Here is a 21,014-nt window from a genome sequence, read left to right as displayed (position 1 = left end):
CCCAAGGGGGGCACCCTTGCCAGGAGGACAGCAATGGGAAGCAAAGGGGATAATAAGTCATTATTTATTGTGGGCCTTCTACTTGCAAGATGGCATGATAGGCTCTCTGTTAACATTCTAAATTAGTCCTCATGGCCACCTCCATTTACAGTGTTCATGGGCAGCTGAGGCCGAGGAGGTTAAGAAGCCTGACTAAGGGCACACAGCTGCTATGGGGTGGTGGTTGGGCTTTGGTAATGGGTTTGAATTCAGCAGTTTCATTTCATGAGCTTAACAATTATACCTCTTTCAAAGATCCTGAGGGGCCCACAAGCATGTTTAGATGGGATGTCATTTGGGAAAGGATTGGACTAACTAGGTTGGGAAGGCAAGGAATGACGGGAGGACAAGGAGAGCAATCTTACTCACTTGATTATTATTTTGAAGAGTACAAGATACTGGTCCTTAGGAAGGTTGTAGATGGGGGTAGAGGAGGCAGATGGGGGAGAGGGAGGCGAAAGAGGGAGAGAGAACGGGCAGCTGACAAGTAGTTTAACAGCTGCTCCACATATCCGCAAACTGGCTCTGAGAAAAAATGGTTCTATTTATTTGCTGTTTCCTTCCATATATCTTCCCAACAGCATTCATCAATATCTGTCATTTCCCAGGGGGTTTAGACATGTCTAGCAATTCATTCTGCTGAATTATATTTCAATACTCAGATGGAGGGAGGCCAGATTGCAGATGTTAGCTCTGACCTGTGCCCAGCGTCGCTTAGACACGGCTACCACCCAGCTCCTGCGAGTCCTCACTCAGAAATTCTGAGCAACACTGCTTGGTGTCAGATTCTTGTTACCATGTTCTCATTAGAATATGCTCTATTTAATACTTCTTTAAAAAGCAATTTTAAGTTGTCACATTAGCCTTTGGTCTATATAACTTAGGGCCAAACCACTGCATACTTTTTGATAAGCATTTTAAATCCAGACAATTGCCATCTGAAGGGAGACTCTCTGGGTGATCTAAGTGCAACAGGGAGCTGCTGCCGGGACCTGGGTCTCACTGCGGAGTGGGTGAGTTGGCTGGGTGTTGGTACATCGAAAGGCAGTGATGTGAGTACTTATAATAATAGAAAGACTGAAGCTGACTGAGCTCTGTTTCACATATATTAACTCATCTGATCCTAATACTTTTCTTTAGTAGAGTATTTACTGAGAGTGGTTATCTTGGTGGGTGAGAATAAATATTTCTTCTTTAAGAACAGGTTAAGGGAAAATAGAAAAATTCTAAGTATGGATTTGTATTGTTTCCAGTAAAGGACATACTGTGGGTTGGCATTTTTGCCCTTTTATTATAACCGGCAAGGATGACAGGGTGGCTCTGTGCTTGATGGTGAAAAGACCAATGTACCTTCGAATCCTCTTGCCATATTGCTCACACCACAAGTTCCTTTTGATTTAACATGGCCTCTGCAGTTGACAGGAGCAGCTTGAGAAGTTGCTCCATAGCCTCATGGTTTGTCCAGAGGCTTTATTTTCTGTGTTGTAGACATTTATGTTCTGTTATTTTCCCACAGTCCCAGCTCTCTCACAGTATGGAATTGGGTTTTAGTGACTCCTTAAGACATGTGTCATGTACCCAGTCAGTCTGGTTTTGCCCTAAACTCTTACCTTCTACCAACTGCTCTGCTTGCAACAAGCGCCCTTTTAAAGTGTCGCCCTACTGTGTCACCAGGCCCTTGTGGTTAGAAGTGCTGCTTTGCCGTTTGTGTTAAAGATGGAATGCTGGTGATGATATTCTAAGAAGTGAAATGGGGCATCTCTGGTGGATTTGAGTCTTATAGCAAAACAGGAGTTATGAGATTGCTGTATTGGGAGATTAATTTGATTCAGATGTTGGCATCCCATTGACATCACCGCTCTGATAACCACCCTCCTGAAAAATGTGCATAATCTCTCCACTCAGCATTCAGTTTCCTGGCTGGGTGAAGACCCTTGGCTGGTAGGCAGTGATGTCTTCAAGGACTTAGGGTCAAGGCTGTGCTTTGGACTTTTCTTGTGTGAGTAAACACATGACACTTTTTTTTTTTTTGAAGGCTAAAACAGCAGCTCAATATAGGAGTCAGTGAACTTCAGCGTGTGCTGGTCACAGGTCTGTTGGTTTCTCAAATTATATTTATTTATGCCATTAAGAAGGATGATTTAGCAGCACTGTCAGTGCTGTCTAGGTATAGTTATTCTTTTGCAGTGGGGACAAGAAATTGGAAGTCAGTCACCCATGTGAGAGGAAGATGAAGGGGGGCATGTCCCTGTGTTATGGAAGCACGGCTGAAGATGAATAAAAGGAGACTATAACTGCCTGTGAGTACGACAGTCACGTGATGAGGGAACCGGTGTTTAGGAGTGAGCAGTGGGGCATAGAAGATTATCTTAATGATGGAACACACTTCAGGGAGATAGCTGCTGACTCATGGGTTCTGCCCAGATTCAGCCAGTGACTTACCATAGTCTTTCACCTTTTTCCATTTCTAAAGTTTGGAGAGTTCTTGGAATAACTCAGTTTCTCTGACTTGTAAATAATTCAAAGGGCTTAAGTTACAAAGTGTAACTTTCAAATGCAGGTGCTCATGTAGTTTAATGTGGATACCTCCTCTGGGACAACAAAAAGGACCCCCCTATTTTGTCCTCTGGAAGGTGCAGTAGTTTTGGCTAAGCAAGGGGAGAGGGGTTTTGTGTGTGTGTGTGTGTGGTAAAATATGCATGACAAAATTGACCATTTTGATAGTTTTTCAGTGCACAATAATGGCATTAAGTACATTCAAAGGGCTTATTAGATAGAATTTGCAAAAGCAGGTACTTCTCTCCTTCTCCCTTATGTGGCCCCTCCACCTCACCAAAACCCTTGTGAGCAACATGGGCCACCTCAGCTTCCTTTGTTCCTGGTTGCCACCTTAGAGAGATAAACTTTTTTAGAGGTTTTATGTGCAGTTGAGGACCAGAAGCCATATTGAAAGACTGCTTTGTTTTGTAGTTACTGGGTCTTATTTTCCCTTTGATGTCCTGTTTGTAGTCACGAAATAACCCAATATGTCAGACTGTGGCCTGACTGCTAAATCTATGTTGCACTTCAGGTGATAGGGAACTTTTTTACTGGAAGCTTTTAAATCTAGTCGGGTACCATTATTCCCTGATGATAAAGTAGTTCTCCAGAGGCCATATTTAATTCTTTATATAGCCATTCTGCTAAAATTATTGCTGACCTGATATTTTCGTATTTCAGAGGGATACTGGAAGCTTTGGGGTGATTTGAAAGCAGGTATCGCACACTTGAAAGCATGCATTTAGGGAAGTCTTGTTGTTTCTTGGAATTCAGGATGGAAACAAAGGAAAACATTTCAGGAAAGAGACTGAATGTAGCTTGAATAGAACCAAGGCACAATCTGGGTCTAGGCTCAGTAATCTACTTATTTTAATATATAATCTTTAAAGGCAGTAGATCTTCCCACTCTGTTAAGTAGTGGCCCCATAACCAAAATAGTAATAATAACCAATCTAAAAAGCCCATTTAAATAACACCTCTATGGTTAAAGCCTGACAATTCCAGCTTTAATATGCACCTCTATTTATTGCCTCTAAATTTCTAGTTATGTCAGTAGAAAATATTTAATGAAAGCTTTGGTAAACATATTGGGATTTTAGAAATGTGTTTCTGAAGAACACAGAGCTGATCAAAGTTCCAGTTGTAACAACAAGCTTGATTCGGTATTAAAACATGTCAGCCAGATTGCAAGGCAAGCTCACCTCTCATATAACAAATTGGGAATGGTATTATCCATTAATTTCCACCCTGTGCAGCTGAAAAATGCAGTTGACAGATGCTAATTTTCGCAAATTGTAGGCAGCAAATGATGCATGAATACAACAGCAGCACACTTTTTAGAGGCTCTTGGCCGTCATCAGAAAGCAGATTTATACAAAGTTTGATGTAATCACTACCAACTATGGCACGATGTTAGTGCCTTCTAATGACTGCCTTAACTCCATCTGTTGTCCTATTTTCCCTATTAACACTAATGGAGGTCTAGGCAGGAATAAAACATCCCATGTGTTGTGCTAACAGACCCTCCGATTTGTAACATTTATGTGATTCCTAAGGACAAGACTTATGCAAGAATAATGGCATCTAGAATCTAACTAGTGACAGGATTCTAAACATTTCAATGTCTATGTGCATAAATAGTTCCTAATTTTATTATTTGTTCCAGTGGCTTAATAACATTTTACTTCTTGCTCACTTTATAATCCACTGTATTTTGGGTAGCTCTTTGCAATTTCTTATTTTTTAAAGTTTATACCTATTGAATGTTCATTGTATAATGTATTTTCTCTTTTGGTTTTACAACTACCCCATAAGTTTATCCCTTTTTTACAGCCGAGGAACCTGAATAAGTGATGGAATCTGACCATGACTAGAGCAGTTAACTTTATCCTTACTGGCAAAAATCTTTATGTCCTGTTGACTTTGAAGAAAGTATAAGATACGAATCAAGTTAAAAAACTTCACACATAGCTCAAAAGCTGAGGAGTCATTGAACACCAGAACGTCTCCTTCTGGGCTAGTGTCTGCCGAGGCAGCAGAAGAACTGAAGTCTGGTAGAGTCTCTCCCTGACTGGGCTCTAGCCAGGCTCCTCCGAGCTCTTGCTCCCCTGAGCTGACCTTGGCAGATAAAGACTAACTAACAAACACTAACATAATTTCTAACAGCCCAAGGCCACATCTTTAAGGATGAGCGCAGCCCCTTTAAAATGCCTGCCTGAGAAAATTCAAGGCTGCCAAAAACATTTCTTGTTTTGGCCAACAGATAGGGTCTCCGTCTCTCAGTTTTGTGGGAGGAGAGAATCCTGACCTTGGTGATGCCAGCAGGCTGACAGAGCTGGCCTGAGAGCAGTCACCCTGAGTGACCCTTGGCAGTCTTTCGCTTCCCAACTTGACTGAGCACCTGTTTGCTGCTTGCCCTACTTCGTCATTCTTCTGTTAAAACACCCAGTTACTTGTGTACAGATCAAAGGTGAGTTTAGTTCACCCTGGACTCTTTCCCTATTGCCATAGATTAGTGACTAAAACCTGCCCTCACCACTTTAAGTAGTGTCTGGCCTTGTTTATCTTTGACAAGGCACTTCTTTGCCTTATCACTGAGATTAGACCTACACATGAGCTAGCAACAAATAAAAGTGTAAGTGGTAATGTTGGGCTGAGTGATTTCAGAGAAGAAGACAGCCTGTGGTGCTGCCAGCAGTTGTCTCTGCTCATTTTAAAGTGCCCTGTGAGATCAAACAAAAATGAAGTGTTCAGAGTGTGGTTTGGAGTGTACGGAGAGAAGGAAAGTGGCTCTGGTTCCTGGTGCCCACCCTGTGCCCTTAGTGCTGGTTTTGGATCTGCCTGGAGTGTGACTTCCCACTGGAGACCTGCCAGCCTCATGGAGCAAGGGTCCTCCGAGCGTTTTCATCTTCTGCACCGAGGATTTATTGAGCATTGTCCCTACTTCTGGTTTGCCCTTCCACTGGCAGAAGGCAAGCCTTCTCTGGTCATACCTGCTGTGACTTCTATGTTGCGGCTGTGACGGAAGTCCTTGTAGTTCCTTTTTGCTCCCGTTATCTGTGGAGCATCCCCCTGGCTCCCTGCTTCCCCAGAGACCCCTCCCTGATGTGGCCATAGGAACTACCTTTTTGAGGGCTGGAAGGAATGTGCTTCTGGCTAGTTTGCCATTGTTTTGCCAATGGGTTTCAGCCCTGGGCAAGTTCGCTATGGATTCAATGTGACCAAAGAAATGATAGTAGAATGTTCTTGGAGTGAAAGGGTTATACCCAACTTTATTTCTATGGTGGCAGCTCAATCACTAAAATCCCGTTCACTCAAAGTGAGTCTTCATGCAGAAAGCCGGTCTCTGCCTCTGGGCCCCTCTGCCCACACAGCCGTCCCAATCTCTGTCCTTGGTGCTGCCACCACTCCAGCCTCTGCTCTCCTGCAGCCTTGCAGCTGTGCCACCGTGTTGCCCAGAGCACTGAGCAGGGCTCTTTATATAGAGTCAATAACAACTTACTGCCCACACATGTGTAGTGAGCTAGCCAGGGCCAGGTGAGAATCCTGACTACAGGAACCTTTACTTTATCCACAGCCATGTTAGTTCATGGAGCACATTTTTATAGGAATAATTAAAAGCAATAATATGTAATATCATATGCAGAAATTAATAGAGAATAATTTGGTAAACCCACATACCTGCTGGCCATCTCTACCAGAGCTTAGTATCTGCTACATTCTTCAGATACATCAAAAGTTAATATTAAAATATATTAAAATCCCAAGTGAAAACTTAATTCTTTAAACTTTTAAATGTAATGGACCCCATTATTCCCTGCAGACATTCTTAAAACAACAAAATATTACAGCATACTCCTCCCTGAACCCATAGCCCATTTTCCCTGCCAGAGATCACTGCAAGTCCAAACTTGCTCTTTTTACTTTCCAAAAAGAAGAACTATTCTTTGTTTCAATATTATTCAGTATTTCTCATTATTTCTTTTGTCATCTGGCCTAAGAAGTCATTGCCAGGTTTTGTTGCTGTGGTGCTGGCAGAAGATGTATTGATGGAGTTATAAAGTTCTGGTGGTAATATGAATAGTGGTTGTGTATCGACTGCTTCCCATGGCCCAGATGGAGTGCATGAAATGCATTGTCTCATTTAATTTAATACTGTCTGCTACCATTTCCAGTCTATTCAGATGATTCTCCCTCTATAAATATAAAATCTATATTATTTTTCTGATAAATATAGAATCATCCTACCTTTACTTAGAGCTTGTTCTTTCACCTGAGCACATATGAAGAATAATTTCCTGTAATAGGATTCGGGCTTCAAAGTAAGAATCCTGTTTTTATCCACTTATTAGTCACACACCCTTTTTTTTTTTTACATAGCCTCTCTGGGTTTTAAAGAGAATATTACCTAGTACCCCTGAGGGTTATTAAGATGTTGCAGTGCCTGGCATATAGTGAGGTCTCAATACATTTCAGCTACTAGGCTATACTACAATGAAATTTAAGAAAATTATCTGTTCTGTTTGATCCTTTCTGTTTAGGCTTTATCAACTGTTGATTAAATAGTGTCATTTAATTGAATTTTAGTCAATAAACACTATTGGGCACTTGCTAAGTGCCAAGCCCTGTGTCAGGTACTGGGGATACAGAATTAAATACCTGTTTCTTAACTTCATTATTTTCTGCTAAAGGAAATAAAAGACTGATTTACAGACTTCTTCAGTGTACTAAAATGTTTACCTTTAAAATTTTTCCATGATTATATTAAATTCTTCAAGGGTTTTTGTATCTACACTTAATCTTCTTTAAAATGAAGCATCTGGAGCAGAGCAGTGGAGAGGCCAGGGTAGATTCTCTCCTCCATATAAACCTTGATGTCACGTAGCTTTTACACCTCCTAAGAGGCCTCTCTCTGAAAAATGAATGATGAAAATAGAACACATAAACTATAGGAAAAGACATAGAAGGCACTAGAAAAAATATGAACTCTGATTATGGTGGGGGTAGTATTTTTAACAAAGTGATGTTCTTCAAATAGAGTTGTAGCCCATGATAAATAAATTATTTATTCACATAATACTGGTGTTGACATTCCTAAATGCAGTCTGTAGTTTGCCTGTCCTTCTTTCTTAATGCCCTACTTTTGTGTCTAAAGGGTGCAGGTTTCCCCAAATCCCTCTTAGTAGATGTGGATACAATGAAAGTTCCTGTGGCCAGGATTCTCACCTGGCCTTGGTTGGTTGGCTCACTACACACCTGTGGGCAATATGTTGCTATTGACTCTATATAAAGAGCTCTGCCCAGTGCTATGAGCAGCACAGTGGCAGGGCTGCAAGGCTGCAGGAGAGCAGAGCAGAGGCTGGAGTGGTGGCAGCACCGAGGACAGCGGCCCAGAGGAGGGCTCTGCAGGGGATGGCTGTGCCAGCAGAGAGGCCCAGAGGACAGCTGTGCGGGGGGATAGCTGTGCCGGCAGAGAGGCCCAGAGGTAGAGACGGCTTGCTGCCTGCAGACTCACTCTGAGTGAACGGGATTTTAGTGATTGACCTGCCACCATGGGAATAAAGTTGGATATAACCCTTTCACCCCAAGAATGTTTTACTGTCATTTTCTTTAATCACATTGAATCCATAGTGAACTTGCCCAGGACTGAAACCCATTGGCAAGATAGTAGAGCTTTTAATTCATGCTTGAAAATAAGGCAAGGAAAAAAAAATTAGAATTCTAGGCTTCTTATGTAACATATCCTGCATAAAGGTAGATCTGAATGTTTTTCATCTGGTCACCAGAACCACAGAGGGTAATTATATTTGAATTTTCAATGATAGGGTTTTATACTTCAATAAATTGGTATTTGCTATAGTTACTCGCTTGGAAAAGGTCATATTCTATTATGTGAGGGTTGGTGGGGAAAAGCAGGTGACAAAAATCAGTATGTTCTCACTTTTGCAAGAAAATACAGGTTACAGAAAGAATGTCTGCCAGAAAAATACATGTTGACAGTGGTTTTCCCTGGTGTAATTTTTTTCTTTATATATATTTATGTTTCCTACTTGTAAGTGAAAATAAACCAAACCCAAGCAAAAAAGATACTTTTAATTTTTGCAGCTAACACTTGCTGAGTGTCTTACTTATAAAATCCTCTAATCCCCTCAATAACTTTACACAGTTGATCCCATTGTCTCCATTTTAGAGATGGAGAAACCAAGGCCAAGTGAGGTTAACTAACTTCCTTCTGCAGTGTCATTCAGCTGCAGCTCAAGGTCTCAAAAGCATATCTACTTTTCTCTAGTATCTATGCTTTCACTATATAAAAAGGGTGAAAGTAATTTTGGCAAAACTTGTTAATATATTGCAATAGTTACTAACCAGTGGGATATGCTTGTGAAGTGCATGCCAGAGGTAAGAGAGTGAGGCTTTTTTTACAGGGAACAGATCTGCTGTGGAAATTCAGGGAACAGGTGTTACCTCTGCTGCAGGGCCACCAGACACATGTGCTGCAGTCCGTCTTGATTCTGAAAGGTGACAAGCTGGAGTCCCCACACATGCAGTTCTTGGATGAGTTTCTTTGGATTGCCTGTCTCCTCTGTGTTGTACCTATGTGTTTTCTGGCAAAGAAGTGGCTGCTTGTTCTTTTATCATTTAACAAATATTTAAGGAGTACCTGCCATGGCCAGTCATTTTGCTAGTATTTGTGCAAAGCAGATAAAAATCAAACATGGTCTCTGCTTTTGCTGAGCTTCTAGTTAGTAGGTGAGTATTCATGTCCATCCTATCTTCCTGAAATCAAAAAGCCTTATATCTTGTGCGTTGATAACCAGTCTAGTATGTGTACTAAGGAAGTAATACAGTGTTAATTGGTTCAGCTGACTTTCAAATGCATATGCATATATGTTAGAGTTAAAAGTTGATGTAAATGCTCAGTGAACCTAGACTGATAATGATCTGATTTATGCCAAAGGATACCATTCTGTGTCCTGTGGACACAGTTGGATGACCGCCAGTGCTTCAGAGAGAGAAGCTGGGAGAAAGAAGCACCTGCCCCATTTCATCTTGAAAGAATTCCACCTCTTTCTTTTGTTGGTCATGATCTCTACTTTGTAGACTCTTTTCTGATTCCTAGATCATTTTCCATATTAGATATCCAGAAAGTACATTCGTAAGTGCACACCTTTATTTTCTGTGGTGCTGAGAATGTGTTTGTACTTAGCTGTATACTCATTACATTCCTGCGGAATAGGCAGAAGTAACAAGACACTTCATCCTGCCCTGACTGAAAATGGCAGATGCTGGAGATGACGAGGTTTACTTGGGTTTATGTTGGAAATCAAGGTCAGAAATCTTGACAGGATCTACTGACTTAAAACAATTTCCCTCCAGTTGCTACTAATAAATGGAATTATGGAAAATGGCAGAAGAGTATAGATTGATGGCTGAGAAGGGATCTGCCGTTGCTACGGGAGCGCTGTCGTTCTGCCTTCTGCTTACATTTCCTTCTCTTTAACACCAACAGGGAGGTACCTCCTTCCAAATGCAGTGGCGGGGCAGGTGTGGCCGGCCTCTGCAGAGACGTCTAACCTCGTGCGCATGCGCAACCAGGCCCTGGGCCAATCGGCGCCTTCGCTCACTGCCAGCCTGGTGAGTGTCCTGGGGCGCTGTCTGCAGTGGGTGGGGTTTCTCCCTTTGCCACTTTCCTGGGGACAATTTTAAGTTTATGGAGTTTAATTAGATTTGAACTTAATCCACATTTAACAGTAAGCACAGATTTGGCAATGTGAAATTCTTTGGCTTCAGTGTGCTAATTTTTAACAAATCCCCTCAACCTAATTTGAAGTACTTCTGTCAATTTGACTGTCTCCTCTCTTCCCTGAAACGACATGAAAATATTTTTAAGCTTTTTATTAACTTACTTGAAAAATGTTTCAAACTTTCAGAAAATTTACAAGAATAAGAAAACCACACAGAACACCAGTTGATCCTTTACCTAGATTCAATCATTAATCTCTTGCCCACTTAGCTTCATCATTTACGGTGTATACATATATATATGTATATACACAAACATAATTTTTTTGAACTGAGAGTAAGTTGTATGTATCATGGTCTGTTGTTATCAGAGTTATCAACTTTAGTAAATTTATGTCTGATAAAAGGCTTTTATCTACTTTGCCATCTCTATTTCAATTTTATTGATTGGTTTAATGTCCTCAATAGCACTTTTCTTCCTTCAGTATAGATCCAGTCTAGGATCATGTATTGTATTTGTTATATCTATCTAGTATCCTTTAATATGGAACATTTCTACAGAGTTGCTTTGCCTTTCATGACTTAACATTTTGAGTGTACCTACCCCCTTCCATTTTTTTAAATGAAGTATCTCTCATATTACATGTGTCTGATATGTCTGATGTTTCCTCATGGGGAGACCCAAGTTTTTGCATTCCAGGCCAGAATAGGACATTGGTGATGCTGTGTCCTCTCAGGGCATGCCATCTGCACGTGCATGATGTCCATCTGCCCCTCATTGTGATGTTAATTTTTTAAATCCAGTCGAGGTGTTGCCTGATTTTTTCCACTGTAGTTAGATTTTCTCTTGAACTCCATAAGGTGGTTTTAGGCCATGCAGACATGCTTCTTTCTCCTCATCAAAAATTTCCCCTTGATTTCACATCCATTGGTGATTCTTGCCTGAACCCTTCTTTTCTGTGATAGTTGAAAAGTCATTATTCCAACTTAAGCATTCTTTCCACATTTACTAGTTGGCACATGGCATAAACATATGAGTATTTGTTAGCAGCATGAGCTTCTACATTCCTCCCTTTTTTTTCTTCTAATGTTACACCTTTATTTTTTACTGTGATGTTTTCTAGAATTTTATTTTCTCGTGGGCCCATTAATTCTGCTTTAACTTTGGCACAGCTTAGAAGTCTGTTCAAGTTATTTTTGCATTGGTGGTAGGGGGTTGTGTGGTATGAGAATAGATTTTTAAACGTTTTTTGCAGATGAAACAAGTAATATGTAAATCAGTACATTATGTTGCCTTGTAACTTTACATGCGTTGGTAATAAATTATGTTGGCTATTTAGGAATCATTTGGTAATGCAGAGAGGTTTGATTTAGGTCTAGCTTCTAGCCTGCTTTTGCCGGTATGTAACTGTTTAAACTTGGACAAGTCACTTTATTTCTTAGATTTTATCACTTCATCTGCAACTGTTTCTGAAATTCAACTTTGGAATTCCCTGATTCCACTTTCAGAATAATAATGATGCTGAATGTACTGATATTTTATGGTTTCAAAATTGACTATGATCTATAAACCAAAATTCATCTTTTTCCTCTTCTGAAAAGTTTAAGACTTATTTTTAAAGATAAACTTAAAGCAATGGTAGCATTTTTCTACATCCCATCCCCAAATTCAAAGTCACTTTTTCTTCATGAGGAATTTTTTAAGAGCTTATTTTACTATAGGCAATTACTTTCTAAGGAAAGAGGAAAATTCCTCATAAAGAGGTTTTTTTTCTTAAATGGAGGTTCCTTTTGGGCCACTGCACTATTATTATTAACACAAGTATTAATCCTGTATGTTAATTGCCAAGTAAATCAGTTTGATTAAAACGCCACTATCACAAAGTAATGTGTCTTATTATCTAGTATTGGTAGATAGTCAGACACAGAAGCTGTTTTGTTCATTAGTAAAACATATGTCAAGTGTCCTAAGATATTTGGGAATAAGATACAAAGTTAAGGAGAACTACTAATAGAAAACGCAAGATTACCCGTCCATCTGTCTAACTGATGTTCTTATCAAAGAGTTACTTAAATTATTTAGTTTGTCTACACTGCAAGTTTTTATAGTGTTTGCTTAAGAGCAAATCCAGGGAAAATGCTAAGCTACCATAGAGAGTGAACTGAAAATAGTACCTGACACATAACAAGTCTCAAATGTTAACAGTATTAATACTTCTGTTATTATCCTATTATGAATAATTTGGATCCAGAAGCCAGACTGTGATTAATCATTTACTACTAGAAAGTGAAAGTTTAAAATGTAACCCTCATCATATCTTCCCTTTGGAGGTTTCATTACTTCCTAATTGTAATTTAAGGAAAACTGGGGGCTGTTTGACCAAGTCTTTTGTCCCCCATCTTCTGTCGTATCAAAAACTGCAGAAGTTGGAGGAAGGCTGCCAGGCAGAATACTATCTTAATTTCTTCTTTGTTCTGCCATGATCTGCTTGGTCTCTATGCCATATTGGTTATTTCAGTATTTCACTGAGTACATATTAATGAGTTTATCTGCTTTTGGTACCTTTTGCGGAACCATTAAAGTTAATCTGTTTCATGTTTCCTGGATTGGATTACATCTAAATTATCTGTGCTGATTACAACTAAAATTTTTGATAGGGAATGGTGCTGAAGACGTGGAAATGTACACCTACTAGAACCTAATTTCCATTTCCTTTTCTTTTTCCTTTTCCTTCTAAAAAGCTGATGTTTCTGGAGGTGCATTGTACAATAGAACATGCTTCAGATCCTCCTTGCCACTATCCTCACCTCCACTGGACATCAGCTTTCCTCTTGACTCTCCTTAGCCTTTATCACGGTGCCCCTGTGCCTCAGTTCTTGGTGTTTATGCCTTATATCCCGCTGCTGGACTGCAAACTCCCTGAGGGCAGACTTCTATCTGGTCTGACTTTGTTCTCCTCAATGCTTCTAGCATAGTGTCTCATGTGTAGAAGGCATTCAATAAATAATGTTGATGGAATGAACAATTATTCCAGTAAAGTGACAGATTCCTTTCATTACAAGGTGAGAGTGATGGTAAAATTTTGTTTGCTGTAAGGCAATCCTTCTAATAAGACCATCCTTCTGAAACTCTATGGTTTTGCCATTGAGTGTGCATTTTACAATTGTGATTAGCCTTCAAGTTCATGTAATGGGCTAAATCCCAATTAGTTCCACATCAACCACTCAAAAAATATGTTGATGGCATTGTGAAGAGATTATCAGTGTCCATGTTCAAGGAAATTGTCATTAATCTGCTTGTAAGCAGTCATATAGTCACACTGGGTTAAACATTTTGTTGATTCAGTGAAGAGGTAAGTTGAAGCAGTGTGTGTATTCAAATGTGGAAAAATCAGAGACAGGAATCAATGTGGTTTATGTCCAATGACAGCATTACATTTGATATAACAGAATTTCATATTCAACACAACAACAGACATTTCAGAATAGTATAGACCCTCAACCTGAGAGATGTTCACAAGTTAATAAGATATAAATGGAGGCCCCATGGATTGGTAGGTATGAATTTTAGTAAATGCATGACCTGTAGAGATTTAAATGCCACCGGCAAGCTTGAAGGTAATGCTAGCTACCTTCTCAAGGAGGAGATTAATTCCTAGCCTGAAGTATCTAGTTTTCCTTGGCAATGCTAAATGTAGTTGTGCTCCCTCTCCCAGACACATTGGGCATTTCAGATAAATGGCATGTTGCCAATTCATCCTAGGTAGCCTAGTAGCTGGCAGAATACATGCTCAGCCAGTGTCCGCCTGCTGGGACACCAGCCAGGCATGCTGATGAAGTGTCAGAGAGACACTTCATATACATTAATCTGAAAAATAAAAAACTCATTTCCCCACTTGCTTCCTCCATCTTTCTCTCCCTTCCTACATGCATGGGTAGTTCATCAAAGAAGTCATAGTTGTCAAAAGTAGGGGGAGTTATACAGATGCATACAGATGCTGCTTTCTGGCAAGAAAGATGGAAATTTTGGGAGGCAAAAGCAAGATCACTAGTAACTTTCTTTTCTGTAGGAAAATAATGTCGTAAGCTTTGATGATTAAAATTTAGAAATGGTGCATGTGGCCATCACAAGAAATGTTCACTTCTGTAGTTTGGAATAAAAGATGAATGGTAGAAGCACAGTGAAATAGAGTTGCCAGTATTTTCCCCCAGTTTTCTGTTTGATTTGAATCATGAGCTTCATCTGTTTTATTTGTATGACCATACTCATCGCCTTCTTTCTTACTGAGGTCTTCCTTGACTATCCTGTTTGAAACTGTTCCCCATACTCTTTGCCACACACCCCACTTAGTTCACTCATTTTTCTTCATAGCTTTATCCCCTTCCAGTTTACTTATTTTATTATATCTCATTATCCTAATGAAATATAGGAGGGCAGGGATATTTTTCAGTTTTCCCAGCTATCTCCCCAGGTCCTTGAATAGTGGCTGGCACATAGTAAATGCTCAGTAAAGACTTCTTGAATGCAAACACAGTTCCCTTCCATACATTTTTAGTGCCCTAGAATGAACTCTTGCTTATTTATTTTTTGCGTTTAATCTGTGATTAACTTTTTAGGTTTATATTATTTAGCCTAATCAAGAAGCTGTTCTTCAAGCTAGACAGCAGTTACTATGGAAACTGTATTTGGGAATTAACCTATAATTGCTCAGTTGGAAAATGGAAATGAACAGGAAAAGAAGAGTGGTTTAAAGATCAGCTCCAGTTTCTACCACTTATTAGCTGTGTGACTCTCAGTTTCTGCATCTGTGAAGTGAGGCTATTGGTTGTGGTGATCTTATTAAGGTAATTGTGAAGATCAAATGAGTGAACTCTTATGTGGTACTTTGTGCAGTTCCTATCACTCAAGAAATGCTGGTGTTTGTGTACCTGGGGTTGGTAGGAAAAGTATTTCTTGGGGGACTGTCAGGGTTAGCTGAGATGGTATTTTCAGACGGGAGGGAAGTAAGCACTTTTCTATCAGGTCATTTGATTTGAGATAGAAGTTTAACTTTCCTGTCCTTGCCTTCTTGCACGGTGGTGGACCAGCTTATTGTTTCTTTCTTCCTCATTTTCACTCAAAATTCATCAATCCCACAAAGTGGAGGATATCTTTCCAGAGTAGCTAATTTTTTAAAGTGGGGTGAAGTACTTTCAGTTAATGTTTTTCAACTTCTAATGTTAGGTTCAGTGGTATAATCTAATGTTTCTTCAGTGTGGCCCTCCTTTGGCATTGTATCCATTTCTTTTAATGGAAAAATTATGTTTCATGATGTACTATAAATATTAAAACCGAACTATTTAAACTATTGAATAATATATTCAAAGAACCTCTATGAATATTCATCTTTTACATTTGCAAAAATGCATTATGAAGAGTCAGGGAAAATTCACTGAACGTATGCAAAAGTGCATTTTTTCTTTTTAATTCCTTCAAAATGTACCGACATAATGTCAGCATTTATTTAGGGTACAGACTTTATTTGCAGTCATTTAATATTATATCAATACTTCATTAGCCTTACAGCTCAAAAACAAAAACCTGAGCTGAAGTCCAATTAGTTAGCTCTGTGAGAGTATCTGTTAAATATTGATGTAGGAACAATTTGAATGCCCTTGGATAAATTGCTTAACGAAAGTTGTAGAATACAACTATGAGTTAGCATTTCTCCTTAGCCATTATGACTCAATTTAAAGTCTATATATTATTCCAGTATATGGATTTCTCACAATTTATTAAACTTTTTCTCCCTTCAGGTAATTTCCAAGTATTTCCTATTGCAAATAATGATGGTGAGCAAGCTTTTAATCAGTTCTTGTTCATCTCTATTTTTGTCACGGTAGTTCCTTGAGTGAGATTACAGTGGGAAAGGATATGAGGATTACTGAAGTTCTCCATACTTTTGCTTAATTTGTTTCCTGGAATGCTGTACAAATTTATACTTACATATATTGAGAAAGTACATCTCACTACACTTTGGCCAGAAGTCTTCTAAAAAAACAAAAACAATGCTACTAGTTTATTAGGCAAAATAATTACTTTTTAAAATTTATGTTTGATTTTTAGTGAAATTGATATGGTTATGGGACACACTGTACTTATACCAAAGCCCTGGATAAAGCAAGTATGAAATCAGGGTTATCCATGCTTCCTCCTGTAACTTCTTCGTTCCATGCCCTAAATGAGCTTATCATACCAACAGTGCTGACCTGAACTGCTCTGGGGATATAAGAACTGCTGAATGTGATCACAATATATGTAGCTGAAGGCATTATTCCACAGTTCAGAATTTTTTTCATCTGGAAAGTAGTAATCTCAATTGTGAAATAGTGCCTTCAGCTGTGGACATTATAATCAGAGTCTCAGGAGTGCTTGTATTCCAAAAGTAATATATCTCCTAGTTATTACACTTTGAGTTAGGTTGTGTTTATAGTGAAGGGATGAATTTTCATAAGTCAGTGCTGAAATAGCAAGAGGGAGCCCTGAGCAGATTATTATAGGTCAGGCCTAATCCATGAAGATAAATCTCATTATAGGCTCACCTGGGTCCATCCACAGAGTAACTGGTTTAACCAGAGTCTGTAAATCAAAGATCAAGCTTAAAAACTAACTGTAACATCCTCGCTATAATCCAACTACTGCCTCCCTGAAGAGATACTCTACATATGCCTTCTTACTCTAAACATGCTTGGGTGCCATGAGAACAATTAGCAGAAAGTACACGAAGTGCATTGTGATTCAGTCTATGAATGAATGGGGAACTACTTATTTGGGGGAGAGATTTTTTTCTACAGTGAAATTCAACCCCAAAGTTGTCACTTAAAACTTCCTGTTCTAGTGTTCTCTTCCTCATATTTTGCAAAGATAAAAAGGATTCATTACCGTCTGTATGTGCTGTCCATCTTAGGAAGGACAGGGTGCCTGCCAGAGCGGTGCTCTGTGTGGGGTTGCCTAGACAGACTGGTCAAGGATGGAATTCCTGTTATCAAAGTCATTTGAGAGTCAGTGAGATGAGTGGCACTCATAAATATTCTTTAGGATTTAATTACTTACCATCACAGAGGGGAGCAGAATGAATTTCTAAGAGCAATGCCATATATATATATATATGTATATGTTTCTGTGTGCTTGTTTATGTATGTTGTGTGAGAGCTTAGGTTTCATTTATTACCTGCTTACTCAACCAGTTTACTTATCTAGGAGCTGGGCAACCTGGTCACTACACATTTTGTTATGATCCTTAGAGTGGTATCTTGGAGGACCTTATAGTGGATCCTTCCTCACTGTACCTTGAGCATAGAGGGCAGCGCCTGGTAAGATTTTAGTACTTAGATCATGGTTGTTTATTAATAAATGTTGAAGAGGTCTTAATTCCAAGTTTGGATAGTTTTCTGAGGCTCCTGTTTGTTCTGCTTCCCTGGAGCCCATATTAACTGAAGGTCAGGCTGTCAAGGATTTGATTGGGGTGTGTGTCCGGGAAGATGGTCGAAAGAAAGGTGGTGAAGCAGTCCCAGCTGCCATCGTGGAAGTGGCCCTGGCTGTGCTGGTGACGGACACTCTTTGGGGACTCCTGGTGGGACACTGCTTGTCTTCTCCCATGAGAAAACGTCAGCGTTTGGTTATTCGCTGTCTTATTGTCAAAAGGATTCTGTGGCTCAGGAGAGACCAAGAAACCCATAATAATTAGTGGTTTGTGGGAGGGGAAGTATTGGAACATTTCTTTGGAGACCTGAAAAATTATCATTTTGCTTATAGGATTCTTAGGAAGTTCCTGCTTATTGTGGCTCTGGAAAAGCAACATACTTCAGTATCTTCTCTGCCTTATTTTTCTAGATATACTTTGGTGGTTAGTGGAGTGAATGGTGTTGGTAAATTAAACTTATTCCTTGTTTGTTGGCACCTGAAGTATCAATTTGGTGTTGAATGCTGAATCTCTGTTTCCTCTTATGCTCATGTACCAGGTAATTGACTACTAATAGAGTCCCTATTTTACTACTATTAAAACCTACATGGAAAATATGTGACTCATGGTCTGGCTTTTTAAGGAGCTTCTAAGCTAGTTGAAATAAGACTTCAGAGCAATCAGAGAGCAAAGTAGATAATAACATGCCAGCTAGTTTACAGCTGTGAAAATTTATAGACCTAGAAGAATGACATGGGCTGCAGATTTCTGGAATTGGTTGGGATGCTTCCAGGCATAGTGAAACTATGTACATAGTGGAATGGGGTAGGAGGTGGTGGGTAAAGGTGGACAGAGTTGTACAGACAGTGATGTTTTTTCTTAATGTGAATGTTTATAGAATAGTCAAGGACCACATGAAAACTCACAGGCCTGTGGATGTCAGTGATAGAATGAGTTCTGACTTAATCTGAACCCTGGAAGATCACCACCACTGCCATCTTTCTCTGTAAGAAGACTCTTTTAGTAAGAGGTGGATGGGGAGCCTTCGAGCACCCACCCAAGGGATTCCTTTTCGCTTAGGAAATCTCCTAAGGTGAAAAGCCTGCTACCTTCAGCTGTTTCAGCCAAAAGGAAATAAGTCTTTATTTTTGTTAGATTCAATGGCCAGATGTTAATAGTAGCCTACTGGATTATGAGATCTTTTCTATGTGTTCTGATGCTATAAATTTGCTTTTAAGTGCTTTTAAGCAGTGTGGTGAGTCCAACTTAGCTATTTGTGATGTACTAAAACCTATTATTGTACAGGACAAATGTTTGTATAAGTTAGTTACTTCCTCCCCACCACACACCTTTTTTAGGGGTTCCTAGATACAAGCAGTGATAAATTTTAGTCTGATAAATAATGTGATACCATTTTGTCCTCCCCTCTTACATAGTTGTGATAAAAAAGTCATTAATGAAATTTTAAGGAACTTCTGTGTTTTCCCCATTTTTCTGGAAAATGGATGTTGCCCTGGCAGACTCACTCGAGGGTCAAGCATTTCTTATCTTCATGTGCTTCTAAAGTTTAGCAAAATAGCCTGGGCTTGTAGTTAACCATTTCCCATTTCCCAAAGGGCATCGGATTCATTGTCTTACGGCATTTCTTGTTTGCAAAAGAAAATAACTCTCTGTGCAACTCCCTTCTCTTTGCCAGTGCCATTCTGTACCTGAGAACATATAACTTCCTCTTTCAGGAAGCCTTCCCTGACATGCCTCCCTATTCTCAACCCAGACTGGGTTATATGACTTTCCTTTGAATTGTGGTAGCTGAACCAAAGCATTTCTTATGAAGGACTGAGAGGGTCTCTTTGCTTGCCTTCTCCCGCTTCCCTCAATGGGCTGATTGCCTAAAGAGCCCAGGAAAATGATGTGTAGCTAATAAAGATGTGAGTCTGGAATATTTCATTGGCTGGGCTCTTAGCAATGGCACTAAATGACATATCATGGGCATATATTAGGTTATGCCCATAGCACTTCTCTACATTTTAATTGACCTTTGAGAACCTTCCTTCTGAAAATGAGTCCCGGAATTGGCAAATTTTATGGATGGAACAGACCCTGGGTCACCCTTCTCCCCTTGCCTTAAGAGATTGTGCACTGCAGTGGCCTTTATCTAAATTGTGATCATTTTTTACAAGCACTTGATTTAGAATTTAATTATTGTAGGCAGTTTAGAGTGATGTTTAAGAGCATGGGCTCCAGAACAAGGCTGCCTGGGTTGGAATCTGGACTTTACCACTTACTAGATATGTCACCTTGACTAAGGAACATAACCTTCCCTTGCCTCTGAAAAATGGGAATATTACTGGTACCTGTCTTAATGCTGTTGCTGGACTCAAGTGACGTGACATGCATAAGGCATTTGTAACACATAGGAAGAACACAATAATGTTAACTGTTGTTATCATCTTGTTCAAGAGTAGTAAACTGACATATTAATAAACCAGGGAACTAAAGCTTTATTAAATGCATATCTAAAATCAATGGTTTAAAGAATTGATGAAGCTGGTTTAGTAAAGAAAAGTTCTCTAATTATTTTCAGATAACTGCAGGTCTACATTTTCTGTAGGGTAGTTGATAAGGCATGAAGCTTGTTTGAAATTAAATATTCTGGAGGAAGTGTAATGTGGCCTTTTTAACATGAAGTGAACTTTTAGGGATGATGTTATTAAGTAATAAAAAGGCAACAAGAAAAAAGGAACCACAACTGCTGTCTATTTATTCCTCTCATTCACTAACACAAAATTACCAGCGTCCTCATTTTGTATAAATATATGACTTGCTTTTTTTCTGAGTCACAGTTTTTATACCACTTCCACAGTTGCCTCTCATATTTGGGCCTTTTGAAAACTAGCATCTATTTTTGATGAAAATGTTATTCATATTGCTGTCATTTTTTGCCATTGCCAAATTTTGCCTCTGTCCAGGTGTCACAAAGTTGGAGGATGTATGTTGGGCCTCTAACATTTTGCTGGCTTGCCCTATTATTAAAACATTTTTGAGTATGCATGCCTAGTATGTGAATATATTTTTAAATGATTCCTATATACTTAGATGTACATGGTGGTATTAAAGGATATTTTAACAGACCTGTGACTGTTAGAAAGCACTTGGACAGTGGCAACAGGGTTTCAGCAGGGGCCAGGAGGCAGCTCAGCTGCCGGGTGCAAGCTATTTAGTTGCCACCTCATGGAGAAGTCCAGGCAGTCT

The 21,014-nt window shown here is 39.4% G+C and overlaps 1 protein-coding gene across 10 annotated transcripts in view; it reads left to right on the top strand.

Annotated features, from left to right (window-relative positions):
* MAST4 (microtubule associated serine/threonine kinase family member 4) overlaps positions 1–21,014 on the top strand; it is a 525,532-nt gene that overhangs the window by 160,668 nt on the left and 343,850 nt on the right. For all 10 annotated transcript variants that reach the window (XM_073235555.1, XM_073235554.1, XM_037026097.2 and 7 more), the window contains exon 3: positions 10,088–10,212. In XM_073235555.1, the coding sequence (XP_073091656.1) occupies positions 10,088–10,212 (125 nt within the window). The remainder of the gene's footprint in view (positions 1–10,087; positions 10,213–21,014) is intronic.

The sequence above is a fragment of the Manis javanica genome, chromosome 1 (genome assembly GCF_040802235.1).
Source record: "Manis javanica isolate MJ-LG chromosome 1, MJ_LKY, whole genome shotgun sequence".
NCBI classification, from domain to species: Eukaryota; Metazoa; Chordata; class Mammalia; order Pholidota; family Manidae; genus Manis; species Manis javanica.
Note: the sequence above shows the minus strand (reverse complement) of the source record. Positions and strands in the feature narration are given on the sequence as shown.